The 19,767-nt window shown below is 44.6% G+C and overlaps 1 protein-coding gene across 2 annotated transcripts; it reads right to left on the bottom strand.

The window, feature by feature from the left end:
* Nucleotides 1-362: 362 nt before the first annotated feature.
* On the bottom strand, nt 363-11,321 carry TTC32 (tetratricopeptide repeat domain 32). 2 transcript variants are annotated; one of them, XR_012318345.1, is made up of 5 exons: nt 11,176-11,321; nt 8,710-8,823; nt 6,011-6,177; nt 5,067-5,461; nt 363-5,032 (listed from the first exon to the last, which is right to left on the bottom strand). XR_012318345.1 is itself a non-coding variant. In XM_073674117.1 (4 exons), the coding sequence occupies exons 2-4, from the start codon at nt 8,814-8,816 to the stop codon at nt 5,307-5,309; spliced, it is 429 nt and encodes a 142-aa protein (XP_073530218.1). In that variant the 5' UTR covers nt 8,817-8,823; nt 11,176-11,321; the 3' UTR covers nt 363-5,306. The 2 variants fall into 2 exon arrangements, 1 of the variants encoding a protein (XP_073530218.1); XM_073674117.1 differs by having other exon boundaries at nt 363-5,461.
* Between the last annotated feature and the right edge of the window lie 8,446 nt (nt 11,322-19,767).

Below are 19,767 nucleotides of genomic sequence, written 5' to 3'. Positions count from 1 at the left end.
GGATCCTTTCCTTGACTTAAATGGCTATTCCTGTCCCCGGCAGTAATGCTGCTCCGAGCTCGGGGAAGGAATAGGTTATCACGGTGAGCCGGCGTCTTCTTCTTGCCTCAATATGCAAACTGTATGAAGACCCAAAAATCATCTCTAGATACAACCAAGAATGAAGCCATCATGTGTTGATCGGAGATGCTATCCTTGTGGTTGGAAACGTGTCAGCGTTATGGACACACCATTTTCATGGATCCATCCCTCGTTTTTACATGTTCTGAATTTTCAATAAACAGTTGGATTTTTGGGATGGCGTTGGACAGTTTTCTTCAGGATTACATGACTGGATGACGATGGAATGAGGAGCCGACCACTGATACACAATACTGGTTTTAATTATTAACATTTATTTTACATTTCTCCAAAATTACCAGATATCTGAATTAAAGGGAACCTGACAGGTTCCCCATGCTCTCAATCCCAGCAGCATTCACATATGTATGACTAAATTCCCTGCCTGACCAGCCCTGTATAACGTTATTCACTTATATCCAGGAGTCTGTTATAAACCACCAAATATAGCAGAAGCCACGGAAAGTCTATTAATGAGACAAATAGACAAAGTAGCAAAAAATAACGAGGTGATTATTATGGGGGACTTCAACTACCCCGATATAGACTGGGAAACCGAAAACTGTAGATCTCAGAAAGGAAACAGGTTTCTGTCAATTATCAAAGACAATTATTTGTCACAACTTGTGCAGGAACCAACTAGAGGGACGGCCCTTTTAGACTTAATATTAACTAACAGGCCAGACAGAATAACTGAGGTGCAGGTCGGGGGGCACCTGGGAAATAGTGACCACAACATTATACAATTCCACATGTGCTTCAGTAGGGAGCCCAGCAAGGGAGTCACAAAAACACTGAACTTCAGGAGGGCAAAGTTTGATCAGCTAAGAGATGCCCTTCACCTTATAGACTGGGATAGTATCTTTAGTAATAGGAGCACGGATAGAAAATGGGAAATTTTCAAAACAGTCCTACATAGTCACTGTAGAAGGTACATACCTTATGGGAATAAAATGGCTAGGAATAGGAGGAAGCCAATGTGGCTAAATAAGGAAGTCAAGAGGGCAATGAAAAACAAAAAAAGGGCTTTCGGTAAACTTAAACAAGAAGGCAGCGAGGAAGCGCTAATATCTTATAGGGAAAAAAACAAAATCTGTAAGAAACAAATAAGAATAGCAAAAGAGGAGACAGAGAGACTAATTGCCAAAGAAAGTAAAAAGAATCCCAAACTGTTCTTTAACTATATAAACAGTAAAAGGATTAAAACTGATGGCGATGGCCCATTGAAAAATAACCTGGGTAAAATCATAGAGGCCGATGAGGGTAAAGCAAACCTACTCAATAGCTTCTTCTCCACTGTTTTCACAAAAGAAAACAATTTATCAGAGGAAATGCAGAGTGATAAAGTAAACCCTCCGCTAAATATCACCCACCTAACCCAGGAGGAAGTTCAGAAACGCCTAAATAATATCAAAATAGACAAGTCACCAGGCCCAGATGGCATACACCCCCGGGTACTAAAAGAATTAAGTAATGTGATAGACAGACCGCTGTATCTTATATTCAAGCACTCTTTATGGACAGGGACTGTCCCACTAGACTGGCGCCAAGCAAATGTGGTACCAATATTCAAAAAGGGGTCTAAAAGTGACCCTGGGAACTATAGACCAGTCAGCTTAACGTCTGTTGTGGGTAAATTGTTTGAAGGATTTCTTAGAGATGCTATTGTAGAATATCTTAATGATAATAACTGTCTAACTCCATATCAACATGGATTCATGAGGGATCGCTCCTGCCAAACAAACCTGATCGCCTTCTACGAGGAGGTGAGCTCACAGCTGGACCGGGGAGAGTCAGTGGATGTTGTATACCTTGACTTCTCCAAAGCGTTTGATACCGTGCCACACAAAAGGTTGGTATATAAAATGAGAATGCTTGGTCTGGGGGATAATGTGTGCAAGTGGGTAAATAGCTGGCTGAGTGATAGAAAGCAGAGGGTGGTTATCAATGGAGTAAGCTCAGGGTGTGTCAGGGTTACTAGCGGGGTGCCTCAAGGGTCTGTCTTGGGCCCTATATTATTTAATATATTTATTAATGATCTAGTGGAAGGGTTGCATAGTAAAATAGCAATATTTGCAGATGATACTAAACTTTGTAAAGTAGTTAATACAGATGAGGATAGGGCACAGCTACAGGAGGATTTAGATAAATTGGGGGGTTGGGCCAAAAAATGGCAGATGGGGTTCAATGCCGATAAATGTAAGGTCATGCACATGGGAAAGAAAAACAGCAGTCACCCATACATATTAAATGGGAAACCGTTGGGGAAATCTGACATTGAGAAGGACCTGGGTGTCTTGGTTAATAGCAAATTAAATGGGAGTGCCCAGTGTCAGGCAGCAGCTGCGAAGGCAAACAGAGTCATGGCATGCATCAGAAGAGTAATAGGGGCATATAATGAGAACATTGTTCTTGCTCTGTATAAAGCGCTGGTAAGGCCGCACTTAGAATATTGTGCACAGTTCTGGGCTCCGGTGCTCAGGAAAGACATATTGGAGCTAGAGAGGGTACAAAGGAGGGCGACTAAGGTAATAAAGGGAATGGAGGGACTAGAATACCCAGAGAGGTTGTCAAAATTAGGCCTATTTACGTTGGAAAAGAGAAGGCTTAGGGGAGACCTCATAAACATGTATAAATACATCAGGGGGCAGTACAGAGATCTCTCCCATGACCTGTTTATACCAAGGATGGTGACAAAGATGAGGGGGCAAACTATGCGTCTGGAGGAAAGGAGGTTCCTGCACAAACATAGAAGGGGATTCTTTACGGTCAGAGCCGTGAGACTCTGGAACTCTCTGGGAGAGGAAGTGGTGATGTCCAACTCACTTAACGAGTTCAAGAGAGGCCTGGACGCCTTTCTTGAGAACAATAAAATTACATCTTATGCTTAGTGATAGTTAATTAATCCAGGGATTTAATCTGACTGCCAGATTGGAGTCGGGAAGTGAATTTTTCCTCAGTGATGTAAATTGGCCTATACCTCATGGTTTTTTGTTGCCTTCCCCTGGATCAACGCTGCGGAATAGCTGCAGTGCACAAGAAATAGGCTGAACTGGATGGACGCTTGTCTTTTTTCGGCCTTATAAACTATGTAACTATATCCGCGTTTGAAAAAAAGGTAATTATAAGCTTTGTTTTTCTTATGCTAATTATGCTTTTGACTAGTCGATGAGGCGTTAGTTTCCCCAGACTAGTCAGCCCTCTATGCATGTTATCATGTCCCGGTGGGTGTGAGAACTTAATTTGCAAGAGCCGCTGTCATCGCCAGCTCATTGCAAATCTTGCACATCCGTGAGGCTCTATTCGGCAGCATCATTGCACCTCTGTAGCCGCATGTATGCTTCACAGCTTCAGATTTGCACTGCGCATGACCGGAAGTGCAGAAGATGTACGCAAGTCATCTTCTGTACTTCCGGTCATGCGCAGTGCAAATCTGAAGCCGGAAAGCATACACCCGGCTACAGAGATGTAGTGACGTGCCTGAAGAAAGCGGTGCGCATGTGCAAGATTTGTTGGGCTGGAGGGCATGGGGCACCTGACAGGTTCCCTTTAAATCCTGGAGACGGGCGCTGAACCAGGGATTTAAAGTGAATAGTCAGTACGATCATTCCTCCTAAGCCATCTAAATGGGCATGTAGGTCACAGAAAGTTAAATAAAATGATACCTTGATATCAACAATTCATTGTTTTATTCCAGAGAAACCCATGATTTTCTTATATGTAAATGAGCTCTTAAGATCTATGGGCCCCAAGAGTCTGCCTCTAGAGCTTATTATAATTGAAAGGATGCGTTACCAGTGTGAGACATGTAATGACTGACAGTCTGCACTCTCAATCACACACAGCTCTGAAGTGAGATCAGAGCTAATCCTATTAAAGATAAAAGGAAACAAATCTGGTGCGTATCGATTTGCAGGACCCGATCCATTGGCTATGACGGTAATCTGTCAGTCGGACAGGAGCCCTGACGGCATCCGCGGCTCTTCTTTTGATTAGCTGACCTAGCACCATGTCATGAGATGCCGGCTGAGCAAAAGAGGAGCCAGGGATCAGCTAGTTCTCCGGGCCACCGGACCCAGACCTGTGAATGGATTCTTACAAACTAGAATTTATTTAATGCCTAAATGACCAGTTCCATTTTTTTCGCCCTTGCCTCTCCACATTTCAACAGCCATAACCGGGGCCTTTGCTACTTTGCAGGAGTTTTACTGCAGTGACACAATGGGATGATAGTTGGTGCCAAAAAGAAAAATCCACATAGGTCATATGTTATCCGGACGCACAGAATTTCTACTGCAGATACTCGTCGTGGACGTACCCATGAAGAACCAATGCGGGCACCTAAGCTTACCCCTCCCTGAATAACGCGGGCACCTAAGCTTACCCCTCCCCGGAATAACGCGGGCACCTAAGCTTACCCCTCCCCGGAATAACACGGGCACCTAAGCTTACCCCTCCCCGGAATAACGCGGGCACCTAAGCTTACCCCTCCCTGAATAATGTGGGCACCTAAGCTTACACCTCCCCGAATAACGCGGGCACCTAAGCTTACCCCTCCCTGGAATAATGTGGCCACCTAAGTTTACCCCTCCCTGGAATAGTGTGGGCACCTAAGTTTACCCCTCCCCGGAATAATGCGGGCACCTAAGCTTACCCCTCCCTGGAATAATGTGGCCACCTAAGTTTACCCCTCCCCGGAATAATGCGGGCACCTAAGCTTACACCTCCCCGAATAATGTGGGCACCTAAGTTTACCCCTCCCTGGAATAATGTGGCCACCTAAGTTTACCCCTCCCTAGAATAATGTGGGCACCTAAGCTTACCCTTCCCCGAATAATGTGGCCACCTAAGTTTACCCCTCCCCGAATAATGTGGGCACCTAAGCTTACCCCTCCCCGAATAATGTGGGCACCTAAGTTTACCCCTCCCTGGAATAATGTGGCCACCTAAGTTTACCCCTCCCAGAATAATGTGGGCACCTAAGCTTACCCGTACATAGAGGTGGAGAAAGTAGGACAGATTTTACCAGTTTGTAAAATCTTCAAATGTTGTTCTCCCAATGACACCACATGGACCAGCAGTTTGGATTCTGGCATTTGTCCGCCCGGCCGGACATCAATGTGTGAATCAGGCATAACATAATCAACAATTGTGGCTGATAACAGCGAATGATCCCATAGAAGCATCTACTGTACAGCCACATATCCAGATCCGTCGTGAATCCTCCGTCTGCTTTTTTCCTTGTCCACCATACTTTGTCTCAGACTGATCTTGGCATCTTCAAAGTTTGGATTTAGTTGTAAGACTTTTTGGAAATCTTTCATTGCGTCGTCAAAGAACCCTGCGATACAAACACCTTTTTATATATGAACATGATCATAAGTCACATTTACCAAAATAACGTGCGTGCAAGGAAAAAACATTTTAGGCTCTGAAACATTATTTTATTTGCGCCTGATTTTATTATTAAATTGTACATTTTTCTTGAAATACATTTTTCAATTTTCACAGGAAAAAAATAATTTTTCACCATCATTTATAGGTTGTCAACCAATCGCATTCTATAATAATACTTTAACACTCGGCTAAACATTTTCAAGTATATAAAGAGCAAAAGCTTAAAAACAAACACAGACAAAAAAAACGGTAAAAGCACACGCCCCCAGAGAAGACTGTGAAGAAACCCGCAGTTGCACCACAAACAGAGATTTCACATACTGTGTTCCAGAAGAAACAAATGTGAATATCTCTGCACTGGAGCGACGCAGCGCAAAACGGAAAACGGCAGCAGAATCGATGGAGCGCAGAGATTTTTACAAGGTGACAAATGACTTAATAAGAAATCCTACAATATCTTCATAAAAAAAAAAACAAAGACAACAGCACTCACCAAGTCGATACAGGATCAAACCTCTGTTGTAAAATGGAACCTCAAATTTTGGGTTTACTCTTATCGCCTCCGTGTAGTCCTCCATCGCCTCGTAGAAGTCAACGCGGAAGTATTTAATCTGTCCCCGGTTATTGTAGGCGATGGAGAGCTCCTCCGTGCTGCATGTGCTGCGGGACACAAGGAGATGCCATTATCCCATTTATTTTCTGCTGTGACGACAGAGGTGAATATACGACCGTGCGAAAACGACGAGCGCGGTGAGATCTCTAGTGACCATTACCGAGGGAGAGCCGTGAAGAATGGATTTATAGGAGCATGAAAAATGTGCAGCCATAAATCACAGGAAATCATGAGAGCAGAGGACGCGGCCTTACATGACCGGAAACACGGTAAATATGTCACCACAGACACCGCAGGGACACGACATACAGGGCAGGGGTACCTAGCGGGGGGTTCCTTATGTCAACCTATATTCTTACACGGTGGAATTGCTTCTAAAACAATTCCATTAACTAACTTAAAGATATTGTCCTATTTTCAAAAACACACAACTTTGGCTCAAGCATGTCAACTGCATGTTATCTACTGTATATAGAGGTGTTATCAGTCATTGTACAGGAGGAGGAGGTGAGCTGTGACATCACCTATTGTGAATGGTGGATCCTATGTTATCTACTGTATATAGAGGTGTTATCAGCCATTGTACAGGAGGAGGAGGTGAGCTGTGACATCACCTATTGTGAATGGTGGATCCTATGTTATCTACTGTATATAGAGGTGTTATCAGCCATTGTACAGGAGGAGGAGGAGGTGAGCTGTGACATCACCTATTGTGAATGGTGGATCCTGTGTTATCTACTGTATATAGAGGTGTTATCCGTCATTGTACAGGAAGAGGAGGAGGTGAGCTGTGACATCACCTATTGTGAATGGTGGATCCTGTGTTATCTACTGTATATAGAGGTGCTATCAGTCATTGTACAGGAGGAGGAGGTGAGCTGTGACATCACCTATTGTGAATGGTGGATCCTATGTTATCTACTGTATATAGAGGTGTTATCAGCCATTGTACAGGAGGAGGAGGAGGTGAGCTGTGACATCACCTATTGTGAATAGTGGATCCTGTGTTATCTACTGTATATAGAGGTGTTATCCGTCATTGTACAGGAAGAGGAGGAGGTGAGCTGTGACATCACCTATTGTGAATGGTGGATCCTGTGTTATCTACTGTATATAGAGGTGTTAGTCATTGTAACCCTGTCTGTGATGATATTGAGACTACTGAAAAGTGTTCTTTACAAAACAGGAAGTATAAGTCTAGTATAGGGGCCAGTGGCCGGTGTGAAAACTGCAAGTTTTTTTTTCAATATAGATAATGATGCAGAAAAATTAAAAAATATTATAAATTAAAACAATAGTTAACCTACAAACTTTATTTGAACGAAAGGTGATTTTCTGATGACCCGTTCCCTTCACTGCCAGTGAATGCAGCACTTTATGACTCATTCACATAAGGTGAAAACATCTGCAGAGTCTGCACCAGTTCCGTGAAAAATACATTGGAAAATCCGATCTGTGTAATAAACACAACTAAGGCTATGTGCCCACGATGCAGAAATGCTCAGGATTTTTTCCTGAGCGTTTCTGCATCTCCCTGGCAGAAAAAAACGCATGCGGATTGCACATGCGTTTTTCCTGCCAGGGACATGCGGAAGTGAAGCGTTTTGCAGATGCGATTTCGCATGCCGGTCGTCAAGCGCTTTCCAAGAGATTTTAGCATCATTTGGAAAGTGCTTGTCAACTTGGTCACACTATATAAATCCATGCAACCGGCATGGATTTATATAGTGTGACCGAAAGAATGTTTAAAAATAAAAAAATAAATCTATACTTACCTTCTGATGGCCCCGGTGTCTTGCTTCGCTCCGTCCTGGCTGCCAGCAGATCGCGGTACACTGAAGGACCTGCCGACGTCAGTCATGTGACGGGTCACGCGATGCTATGACATCAGCGCAGGTCCTTCAGTCCACCGCGATCTGCCGGCAAGGGAGGACGAGCGCAGCGGGGGCCGCCAGAAGGTAAATATAACATATAGTTTTTATTTTATTCTTTTTTTTCTTACAAGTTCTATGGTACCCGGGTCCGGAGGAGAGTCTCCTGTCCTCCACACCCGGGTACCATCCGCACATTAGAACGCATGGAATGTGCATCTACAGATAAAGTGATGCGGATTCCATGCGATCTAATGCAAGTCAATGGCGGCGAAAACGCAGCACTTCCGCAAAATAATTAGTAGTGCTGCGTTTTTTTCCGCAATGATAATCCGCAGTGGAAATTTCCGCAGCATGTGCACAGCACATGTGGATTATCATTGGGGAACATGGCAGACCTTCTACCAAGCGTTTTTTAAGCCTTTCTGCAGCGTTCTTGCCGCTGCGGAAACGCTTAAAAAACGCATCGTGGGCACACAGCCTTAAGAGTAAATCACAGGTCATAGACTTCAGGTTAATAAATGATCAGTCTTGTTTCATCCGGTGGATCGAGGAGGCGTGGTACCAGCTCGGTCACCTCTGGACCCTGGTGCAGACCTTGGACAAGGCCGTCTGACACACAATGTGGCTCCGGCTGGTTATCCTGTAACCACACACTGCATGACTTTTATTACTACCCGTAAAGTGGACTACAAGTCCCATACTCACCTGTTCTGCTGACATCTCCCTATGATCTGGTCATACAGCTCCTCCGCTGCCTCCAGGTGGCGCCGCTCCAGCTCAGCATTGGCGGTGTGCAGCAGACTGTGCTCCATTCTGCAGCTGGAGGGCGAGGAACAGAATAAAACGTGTGAGAATGAGATCAGCACAAGGCAAGAAAGAGAAAGTAATTTCCTAATGTTTAGTGGAAAGTCACAGGGGCCGATTGTGTGCGGCGCAGCCTAGAACAGCACAGGACCCGAGCCTGGCTATAGACGTCAGAGAAACCGCGGCAGGATGGATGATTCACCCGACTGTCCTTCAAATTGGTCACATTGTGGCGCTCCTGACAGATCACCTCTATATACAGCAGATAACACAGGATCCACCATTCACAATAGGTGATGTCACAGCTCACCTCCTCCTCCTGTACAATGACTGATAACACCTCTATATACAGTAGATAACACAGGATCCACCATTCACAATAGGTGATGTCACAGCTCACCTCCTCCTCCTGTACAATGACTGGTAACACCTCTATATACAGTAGATTACACAGAATCCACCATTCACAATAGGTGATGTCACAGCTCACCTCCTCCTCCTGTACAATGACTGATAACACCTCTATATACAGTAGATTACACAGGATCCACCATTCGCAATAGGGGATATCACAGCTCACCTCCTCCTCCTGTACAATGAGTGATAACACCTCTATATACAGCAGATAAAAAATTATCTAGATAATCTGTTAACAACATTTAAAAACATGTAAAGCATTTTTTTGTTCTATTATTTTAAAACTTTTTAAATTATCAACTTTTAAACACTAGGGGGAGCAGCAGGTGAAATTTGCCTTTAAAGGGAATGTGTCACCCCCTGGGAGTTATCAGACCTCTACTATGGCCATACAGCTGATAGAATAGTAAATCTATACATACCTGTATGGCCCATAGCAGAGGTCTGAATGCAGAGAAATCTGGTTTTATAAAGTCTGTTTCTCGTTTGGCTGCGTACTGCGCCGCAGACTTGTATTGCGCAAGCGACGGTGAGTCACTGAGACTTCCGCTCTGCTGGCAGTGCGCAGCCAAACGGGGCCGGAGGGAAACAAAGCTCCATGGGAGCGGCGCTCTGCGCCTGCGCGGGAGGGGAGGCAGAGCAGGGCCTGTCACAGGGTCCTGTGACATGTAGGTGAGGGAGGGGGGAATATGGTAATTTAGCATAGAGGTGGCGATTTAGGGGAATAGTAAGCAGATAGGCTTGGCGTCCGGGGGACACCTCCTATGGAAAACAGATTTTATACCCTGTATACCCATAGTAGTGGTCTGATATCACCCAGGGGGGGTGACAGGTTCCCTTAAGGCTATGTGCCCACGATGCAGAAATGCTCTGGATTTTTTTTGTGTGTGTTTCTTTCATTTTAAATTCTTTTTTTTTATCAGGTTCTATAGTACCCGGGTCCGGAGGGGAGTCTCCTCTTCTCCAGACCCGCGTACCATGAGCACATTGAAACGCTTAATATCCGCATGTGTATGTCTAGTCATGCGGATATCATGCGATTCAATGCAAGTCAATGGCGGCAAAAATGCAGCGATTACGCAAAATAATTGGTAGTGCTGCGTTTTTTTCCGCAATGATAATCCGCAGCAGAAATTTCCGCAGCATGTGCACAGCACACGCGGATTATCATTGGGGAACATTGCAGACCTTCTACCATGCGTTTTAAGCGTTTCTGCAGTGGAATTGCTTAAAAAAATGCATAGTGGGCACACAGCCTTAAAACCTTGTGGACTGCAGACTCGCAATACGGCTGCAGGAAATGTGGGTGGGGGCTGCTCATGTGTCTGATGTCTCCTCTTCTCCCTTTCTGGGCATTTGTAAAAGGATAAGGGAGGACGAAGTTTAGGATCACAGTGCGGAGACATTATATTGGTGACTGTGATACGGAGATGTGGGCGGCCGGCAGCGCAGACTCCGCTAGGTGTCGCTGCTCACTGGTCTGTACAGAGATCTGAGCGGAGCAGTCATATCACTCACATCCCGCTAGTTACACAGCTCAGCAGTCAGGATCACACACGATAGGATTAGATACGCAGCTCGGTGGACGGTATCACACAAGACTGAATTAGATACACTGAATCATGCGTTTTCCGCCTGGAGACTTGCGGTGCCCGCCATTATGCGGTCAGGTGACCGGGTTACGTGACTGTGAGCTGTAATAATAATTGTTTCTGAGTGTGAGAGCTAATTACAAGCAAATTGCCTATGCGTGCATGCTGGGACTTGTAGTTTCCGCCAAAACCCCATGCTAACGTGTCTTAGCCCTTTAAAAGGGTAGTAGACTGTGTATAAAATATATGTGCATGTTATATACAACCGCCCCAATAGCTCCCCTTCCCCAGCCGTGCACCACAATAGGGAGACCCCCTCCTGAACCCCGGTGCCCCCAGAGAAACAGCGCAAGCTCACCGCACGTCCGGGAAGGAAGCCGGCCGGTCATGTGACCCTCCCGAGCCGGACTCCAGCTGACTGAGCAGTTCTTCCGTGACGTCACGGGGGAGGCGTGGCCCAGCGTGCTTCTTATTTTCTTGCCTTTGACGAATTGTTTACTCTGGCGCCATCTGCTGGTCACTGCTGTTACTACATAGATTGCATAGATCCAGAGCTTGCGCAGCGTTTTCCATCCACACTGCTTGTAGTAATGGGGGAGATTGTGTGCAAATCCGCAGCATAATCTGCACAGTTCACACAATTTCTGTTGGTTTCCGTTGAATTTTTCTGATTGGATGGAAAATAATCTTAGTGAAGTTAAGAATAGGGTTTTTTTTTTTCATCCAGATTTTGGTGCGGAATCCACCTAAAAAAAAAGTAGAATTTGACTTGTCACTTATGGAAGCGATTTCTGGTCAGATTCCACCCAAAAATGCCGGCAAATCCGATTTCTGATGCGGATTCCCCCACACCCGGAGAATGGACGATTTATCCTACAGACCGATGGCCCATAGGGGCGTGCACGGGTGGGGTCTGATCTACGGACCAGGCAGGCGGGCGGCCCCCGCCCCCATGACTCGCCACAGTGTCAGTGTGAGCGAAACACCAAAATGCCACCATCGCCTCCCGGGTTTCGGCTTTTTACGACGTCCATTGCTTAGCAAAAATGACCCAGCGACAGTCAGCACCATTACGGCAAACACCAGACTTGTAGGGTTTTTTTTATTATCATTTAAAAAAAAAATCTTGAACTTTGTAAAAAAAAATAAAAATAAAAAATAAATAAAATAAAAAATGTCATTTTCTGAACCCGTGACGTTTTTTATTTTTCCATAAAGGCTTGTTTTGTTGGGTTTTTGGTTTTTTTGCGTGTTGACTGTAGTTTTTAATGTGATGTGACGTTTTTGATTAATTTTTATTTTTATTTTTGGAGGAGGTGCATAAAACAGCAATTCTGATGTTTCAATTTTTTTTTTTAGATAGATGTATAACTATATAATAGTTTAAATATATTAACTGATGAAACTTTTGTAGATGTGACAACGTCGAATATGTTTATTTTTTCATTTATTTTTGTATTGGGGTAATTTGAACTTTTATGTTTTTGTTTTTATTTTTACTTTTTGGGGGGGTTTATTAGACCCTGTTTGAAACTTGAACCTGTGAATATTTGATCACTTGTTCTATAAATTGGAAATACCGCAGTAATGAAGTACATCGTGCTATTAACGATCGCCCATGTGCCCCCGTTCTACAAACTCGGCTTCATAGGTGCAACACGATACAGATGACGGCCGCCATCGGCATTCACCTGACTGTCGCTGGAACCCATCGGCACCCCTTGATCATGTTGTGGGGGGATCGGTGTGCACCTGAAAGGACTCGCCGCTTAAAGTTGGGGTTTAGGTTTGACACAAAAGTCGGCAGTCAGTCTATGGGTTAGTCAGAGCAGTGGCATAAGCATCGCACATCAAAGAGAACAATTATGATAGTATATCTCATAATACTATATTAATTGAATATATTCAATTATAATATTGTTAAAGAAAAAATAATTAAAAAAAATGAAATATATATTTGAGAATAAGTATTTGATACACTGCCAATTTTCGAAGTTTTCCCTGCTACAGCCAATGGAGAGGTCTGTAATTTTTATTGTAGGTACACTTCACCTGTGAGAGACAGAATCTTGAAAAAAAATCCAGAAAATCACATTGTATGATTTTTACATAATTAATTTGCATTATATTGCATGAAATAAGTATTTGATCACCGACCAACCAGCAAAAATTCTGGCTCTCACAGACCTGTTAGTTTTGCTTTGGCCACGGCCCCACTTTCAGTATTCAGTCAGTATTTTTTCTCAGGAGTGGGAGCCAAAACCAGGAGAGGAACAATCAGAGAAAAGGTATAATAGAAACAAGTCACCAATTCTGCATTTATCACCCACTCCTGATTTTGGCTCCCACTCCTGAGAAAAATACTGACCAAATACTGATAGTGAGGCCGTGGCCTTTAAGAAATCCTCATACTCTGCACTCATTATCTGTATTAATTGCACCTGTTTGAACTCGTTACCCGTATAAAAGACACCTGTCCACACACTGCATCAATCATACTCCAGCCTCTCCACCATGGCCAAGACTAAAGAGCTGTCTAAGGACACCAGGGACAAAATTGTAGACCTGCTCATGACTGGGATTGGCTACAGGAAAATAGGCAAGCAGCTTGGTGAGAAGGCAACACCTATTGGCACAATTATTAGAAAGTGGAAGAAACACAAGATGACTGTCAATTTTCCTCAGTCTGGGGCTCCAAGCAAGTTCTTGCCTCATGGGCTTAAGGATGATTCTGAGAAAGGTCAGGAATCAGCCGAGAACTACATGGGAGGACCTGGTCATTGACCTGAAGAGAGCTGGGAGTACAGTCTCAAACATTACCGTAACTAGCACACTACGCCCTCATGGATTAAAATTCTGCAGCACACGCAAGGTCCCCCTGCTCACACCAGCACATGTCCAGGCCCGTTTGAAGTTCGCAGTGACCATATGGATGATCCAGAGGAGGCATGGGAGAAGGTCATGGGGTTAGATGAGACCAAAATAGAACTTTTTGGTATCAACGCCACTCGCCGTGTTTGGAGGCAGAAGAAAAATGAGTACAACCTCAAGAACACCGTCCCAACCGTGAAGCATGGTGGGGGAATCATCATATTTTGGGGTTGCTTTTCTGTAAAGGGGACAGGACGACAGCATCGTATTAAAGGGAGGATGGATGGGATCATGTATAGTGAGATTTTGGCCAACAACCTCCTTCCCTCAGTTAGAGCATTGAAGATGGATCGTGGCTGGGTCTTCCATCATGACAATGACCTAAAACACACATCCAGGGCAACCAAGGAGTGGCTCCGTAAGGCTAAGTGCCCACGATGCAGAAATGCTGCATATTTTTTCCACTTCTCCCTGGCAGGAAAAACGCATGCGGTTTTTACATGCGTTTTTCCTGCCAGGTAGAAGCGTTTATCAAGCGTTTTCACTTGCATTTCTGCATGCGGGTTATCAAGCGCTTTTCCAAGAGATTTTAGCATCACTTGGAAAAGTGCTTGACAACTTGTTCACACTATATAAATCCATGCAATCGGCATGAATTTATAGTAGTGTGACCAAGTTAGTTAAAAAAAAAAAAAAAAGAATAAGAATGGTAAAAAAAAAAAAAGATTATACTTACCTTCCAATGTCCTCCCGGTGTTTTCTCCGCTGCGTCCGGTGTTTTGGGCGGCTCGCGGTGTTGTGAAGGACCTGCGGTGACAGGTCCTTCACAACACCGCGACCCATACAGCAGACCAGACAGAGGGGAGAAAACATCGGGAGGACATCGGAAGGTAAGTATAATCTTTTTTTTTCAATTTTTACCATTATTATTCTTTTTTTTTTAACTAACTTTTTTTTATTTTAAATTCTTTTTTTAACAGTTTCTATGGTACCCAGGTCTGGATGAGAGTCTCCTCTCCTCCAGACCTGGGTACCATCCGCACATTGAACCGTGTGATATCCGCATGTACAGATGCATTGATGCAGATGTCACGCGGTCCAATGCAAGTCAATGGCGGCGATTACGCTGCGTGTCCGCAAAATTAATGGACATGCTGCGTATTTTTCCGCGATGATAATCCGCAGCGGAAATTTCCGCAGCATGTGCACAGCACATGCGAATTATCATTGGGGACCATGGGGCACGTATTACCAAGCGTTTTTTAAGCGTTTTCGCTGCGGAAATTCTGCGTCAAAAACACTTGAAAAACGCATAGTGGGCACACAGCCTAAGAAGCATTTCAAGGTCCTGGAGTGGTCTAGCCAGTCTCCAGACCTGAACCCAATAGAAAATCTTTGGAGGGAGCTGAAACTCAATGTTGCCCAGCGACAGCCCCGAGCCCTGCAAGATCTGGAGAAGACCTGTATGGAGGAGGGGGCCAAAATCCCTGCTGCAGTGTGTGCAAACCTGGTCAAGAACTACAGGAAACATCTGACCTCTGTAATTGCAAACAAAGGTTTCTGTACCAAATATTAAAGAAGTTGTCCACCACTTTATATGAACCCCCCAATGTATCTCCCCGGGGCCCAGAAGTGTTTTCGTAAAGACCTTGCGGTGCCTTTTCAGCCTCTGAGCGGCGCTATCGCTGGCAGCTCAGAGGCATTACGTGACCCGTCACTGATGTCACGTCAAGTGAGGCGTGACATCAGTGACGCACTCCCCGCGGTGGACGCTGGGCTGTGGGCAGGGTTACCCCGTGCGTCACACCTAGCATCCACCGCGCGCTTTCCCAGCGAATAAGGAGAGGGAGATTGCGCAGTGGATGCTGGGTGTGACGTGTTGGGTGACCCCGCCCACAACCCAGCAGCCACCGTGGAATGCAGAAGTGAGTACCCCCTGCTGCAGCCGGAACTTGACGAGACATCAGTGGATGTCAGAGACGGCTACAGCCGGGGGTCAAGTGATGCCTGTGAGCGGCCAGTGATAGCGCCGCTCACAGGCAGAAAGAAAAAGCACCACAAGGTATTTAGAGAAACACTTATGGGCCCTGGGGGAATACATTGGGGGATCATATAAAGTAGTGGACAACCCCTTTAAGTTCTCTTTTTCTATTGTATCAAATACTTATTTCATGCAATAACATGCAACTATGTAAAAATCATACAATGTGATTTTCTGGTTTTTATTTTTAGATTCTGTCTCACAGGTGAAGTGACCTACGATAAAAATTACAGACTTTTCCATTCTTTGTAGGTGGGAAAACTTGCAAAATTGTCAGTGTATCAAATACTTTTTTTCCCCACTGTGTATGTGGGGAAAATAAGATAGATATATAAATAGTGAAAATATAAGAGAAGTGAGACGTGTAATGATGAGACATATGAAAACTAGTGAAAATAAAAATGGTAAAAAATCAGAATTAAGATGAATATGCAAAATGAGCAACATGGTAATGCAAAAATTGGCAAATATTTTTTGTTTTTCTGCAAGATGTGAAGTGCAATGTGGAAAAAAAAGGTTTTGATTGTTTTTAAATATATCGCCGCCTTATAAATTCAGAGGTCTACACCAACAGTAAGTGATTATATAAGCCACTAAATGCACTAAAAAACAGACTGAAGATAAACTGGATCCGTATGACTTTATCTCACACCTTCACGATCCAAAATGAATCCAAGAAACAAAAACAAATGGGGGAAATATTATAACAGAATGCAACATATAGGAACAGATTACATTATCTACTGCCTTCCACAAAATGTTAAATGGTTCACTATTAAAGACAGTAGTGGGCTTCCTATCAAGCTTTTGGCAACTTGTTGTTAAGATGTCTAAATGCCACCTTCTGATATTTGGAGACTGGCCAGACCACTACATTTCCATCCTTGTCCATGTCTTTAATAACAATATTCTTCGTATTACGTAGTTCATGCAAAGCCCATAATTACTTTTTTTTCTTCTTACTTGCTTTCTTTTCAAGGACCGCTACTGCCTTCAAGAAAGGGGTACTGCAATGGGGGCGTCTTGCGCGCCCTCATATACAAACCTTTTTCTTGGTCATTGGTAGAGCGAGATCAATCCTACCGTAGGTGGTAAGGGCGATGTTCTGATGTGAACAAATGTTAGGAAGGGCTCCTAGATCAGCAATCGTCAATTTGGTAAATAATTCAACCCCAGGACAAGGAGTGATTCTTTTTAGAATCTTGTAAAAATTTGGAGTCCACAATGGTCTCCTGCTCTGCAAGCTGTCAGACAACAGTCAGTAATGCCTCCTGTTCGTCTGCTGCAGCACCACTGAACATGCCATGGTCCTGTCTAGAAAAATAAAGCAATTTGTGACTAAAACAAATACACATCGTTAATTGCTGTAAAACAGTAAAAGGCTTGACACCACGGAAAAAGTAAGGCCTGAGATTACAAAACTTCCAACTGGTTCCCACCAAGTGTCCTATTGGACAAATTTAATAGCTTCAAGTCATCCTTCATTTTTGTTGTCTTTCACTGATATAACGTTTTTCCATTTTTTGGAAGATTTTCGAGTCTCCATTCCTATGGTTGGTTGAGGACCCCGGATTGTCTTCCATGTTATGGTGTCTGCCCAAAAAACGAACCATTGAAGGACGTTCACCTGAAGATACGGATTCGTGTCTGGTTTTAGATCTAGTCCGTGATCTCGTATAGTGGTTTTGATACCACTTATACTCCCTGTTTTTTGATAGTCAGCTGTATCCCGCTGAAATTTCTTCATCATAACTTATTTTATATCAGGACTTGTGTGTCAAGCCCGGACAACCCCTTTAAAAACGCGTATGTGAATCTCTGACAGTGGTGAACAGAGCAGTTCCGGTCGGTGCTGTTAGAGGCAGGCTGTATAAGACAGCTGGCACCTGCAGTGTATGGAGTGGGCTCAGCTCCTGAGCCCGCTCCAAACACCCGTATCCCCCCTAGATCTTACTACTATGTCCTGGCAAGGGTGATCTACACATATTAGACACTTAGGGCTGATCTGCACGTACTTCAATGTGGATGTGCTCACAAAGGGCACCTGGAAGGGGCATTCAGTAGGTGTGATAGATCAATACCATTAACAAGCTTAGCAGCTCTTCATTAAGGGGGCCTGCCTGCTGAGAAATTCCCTTTAAGAAAATGCCCTGAGTCCACATCTGCTGGGTCGTCTCCCGGCACTCATAGGCCACGGTGTTACTGTTCCCATATGTAATCCCTGCGCTCGCTGCTTCCATCGCAGGAACAGTTTGTAAACCGTCATGTCTGGCAAACACTCGTGTAACACAACACAAAGAAGGCTTATTTTTTGGAAATGTAACAAATGGTAAATTGTGAAAATATTTCTTTGTGGTGGGTAATTACATATGTTTTTAATGCTACGTGAGTATAAAGCAATGGGTGAAAGTCTTTTACACTGTGGTAGGTGGGGATCAATCCAGAAAAACAGAGTCATGATGAAGTTACTGTTTGCCAAGGTCCAGGACGGCCGTGCCGAAATATCACACGATCATATCACAGTCAGACGCAGCACCGGAAACTCCGCATGGACGTAATGGTGGAAAAATCACATTCTCAGGTCAGAACGTGACAACTATAGACAAGCGGCGTCACGTAGGAGCTGATCAGCTCTCCTGCCGGAGACGCCACTGACAGACTGCGGTGTAGGAAGGGCTCCTTCATCTCGTGTCTGTCACTGATTGGTTAATAGGTAGCGTTCTCAATAAGAGGAGGTTCTACAGCAGCTGCTCACCACATAATACACACCTCAGCTGCTGCAGAACCTCATGATACACACCTCAGCTGCTGCAGAACCTCATGATACACACCTCAGCTGCTGCAGAACCTCATGATACACACCTCAGCTGCTACAGAGCCTCTTGATCCACAACTCAGCTGCTGCAGAACCTCATGATACACACCACAGCTTGTGCGGAACTTTATGATACACACCACAGCTGCTGCAGAACCTCATGATACACACCTCAGCTGCTGCAGAACCTCATGATACACACCTCAGCTGCTGCAGAACCTCATGATACACACCTCAGCTGCTGCAGAACCTCATGATACACACCACAGCTTGTGCGGAACTTTATGATACACACCACAGCTGCTGCAGAACCTCATGATACACACCTCAGCTGCTGCAGAACCTCATGATACACACCTCAGTTGCTGCAGAACCTCATGATACACACCTCAGCTGCTGCAGAACCTCATGATACACACCTCAGCTGCTGCAGAACCTCATGATACACACCTCAGCTGCTACAGAGCCTCTTGATCCACAACTCAGCTGCTGCAGAACCTCATGATACACACATCAGCTGCTGCAGAACCTCATGATACACACCACAGCTTGTGCGGAACTTTATGATACACACCACAGCTGCTGCAGAGCATCATAATACACAACTCAGCTGCTGCAGAACCTCATGATACACCTCAGCTGCTGAAGAACATCATAATACACCTCAGCTGCTGCAGAACCCCATGTTACAAACCTAAGATGTTACAGATCTTTCTGAGAAGGATGCAGAGTTTCAGATCAGTTAATGATAGACAAGACCCTGTCCTTCCCCTTTAACCCTTTCCCAGCATGTCACAAACATATAGGTCACATATCGGGTGTGGATTGGGTTCAGGAGCGGAGAACACACCATACAGTGCAGGATGTTTTATATTGCCAGCACTTACAGCTCCGACCACTGTTATTTAACCCCTTAACTACATTGGACATATGTCCAAGGTCGCACCCCCGTTTGGTGCGGACTCCAGCGCTGAGCCCGCACCTTTCCGGGGACATGACAGCTTGTCTGTTCAGCTGTCATGTGCCTTAACAGCCGCTGTTAACATGTTATATGCCGCGGAAGAGCGTCACTAATCCCACCCATCAGAGCTGGTGTCACATGACCCCGGGTCACCGATGGGTTGGCATGACAATCCACGGTCTGCAGGAGACCCCTGCGGTTGTCGTTGCTGCGATGCTTTAGCAAGTGAGCACTTTTGCTACACACACCAGGGCTGAAGCCC

This window comes from Phyllobates terribilis, unplaced genomic scaffold, assembly GCF_046119375.1.
Source record: "Phyllobates terribilis strain yellow unplaced genomic scaffold, ASM4611937v1 Scaffold_3__8_contigs__length_932513732, whole genome shotgun sequence".
Classification (NCBI taxonomy): Eukaryota; Metazoa; Chordata; class Amphibia; order Anura; family Dendrobatidae; genus Phyllobates; species Phyllobates terribilis.
The sequence above is the reverse complement of the archived record's forward strand: the minus strand, read 5'-3'. Positions and strand labels throughout refer to the sequence as shown.

Excerpts from the sequence above, each read along its gene's own strand:
- TTC32 (XM_073674117.1), bottom strand. The coding sequence starts at position 8,816 with ATGGAGCACAGTCTGCTGCACACCGCCAATGCTGAGCTGGAGCGGCGC. Across the intron at positions 6,178-8,709 it reads GGGAGATGTCAGCAGAACAG|CACATGCAGCACGGAGGAGC; the intron begins GTGAGTATGGGA and ends TGTGTCCCGCAG. Across the intron at positions 5,462-6,010 it reads TTTGATCCTGTATCGACTTG|GGTTCTTTGACGACGCAATG; the intron begins GTGAGTGCTGTT and ends TTTGTATCGCAG.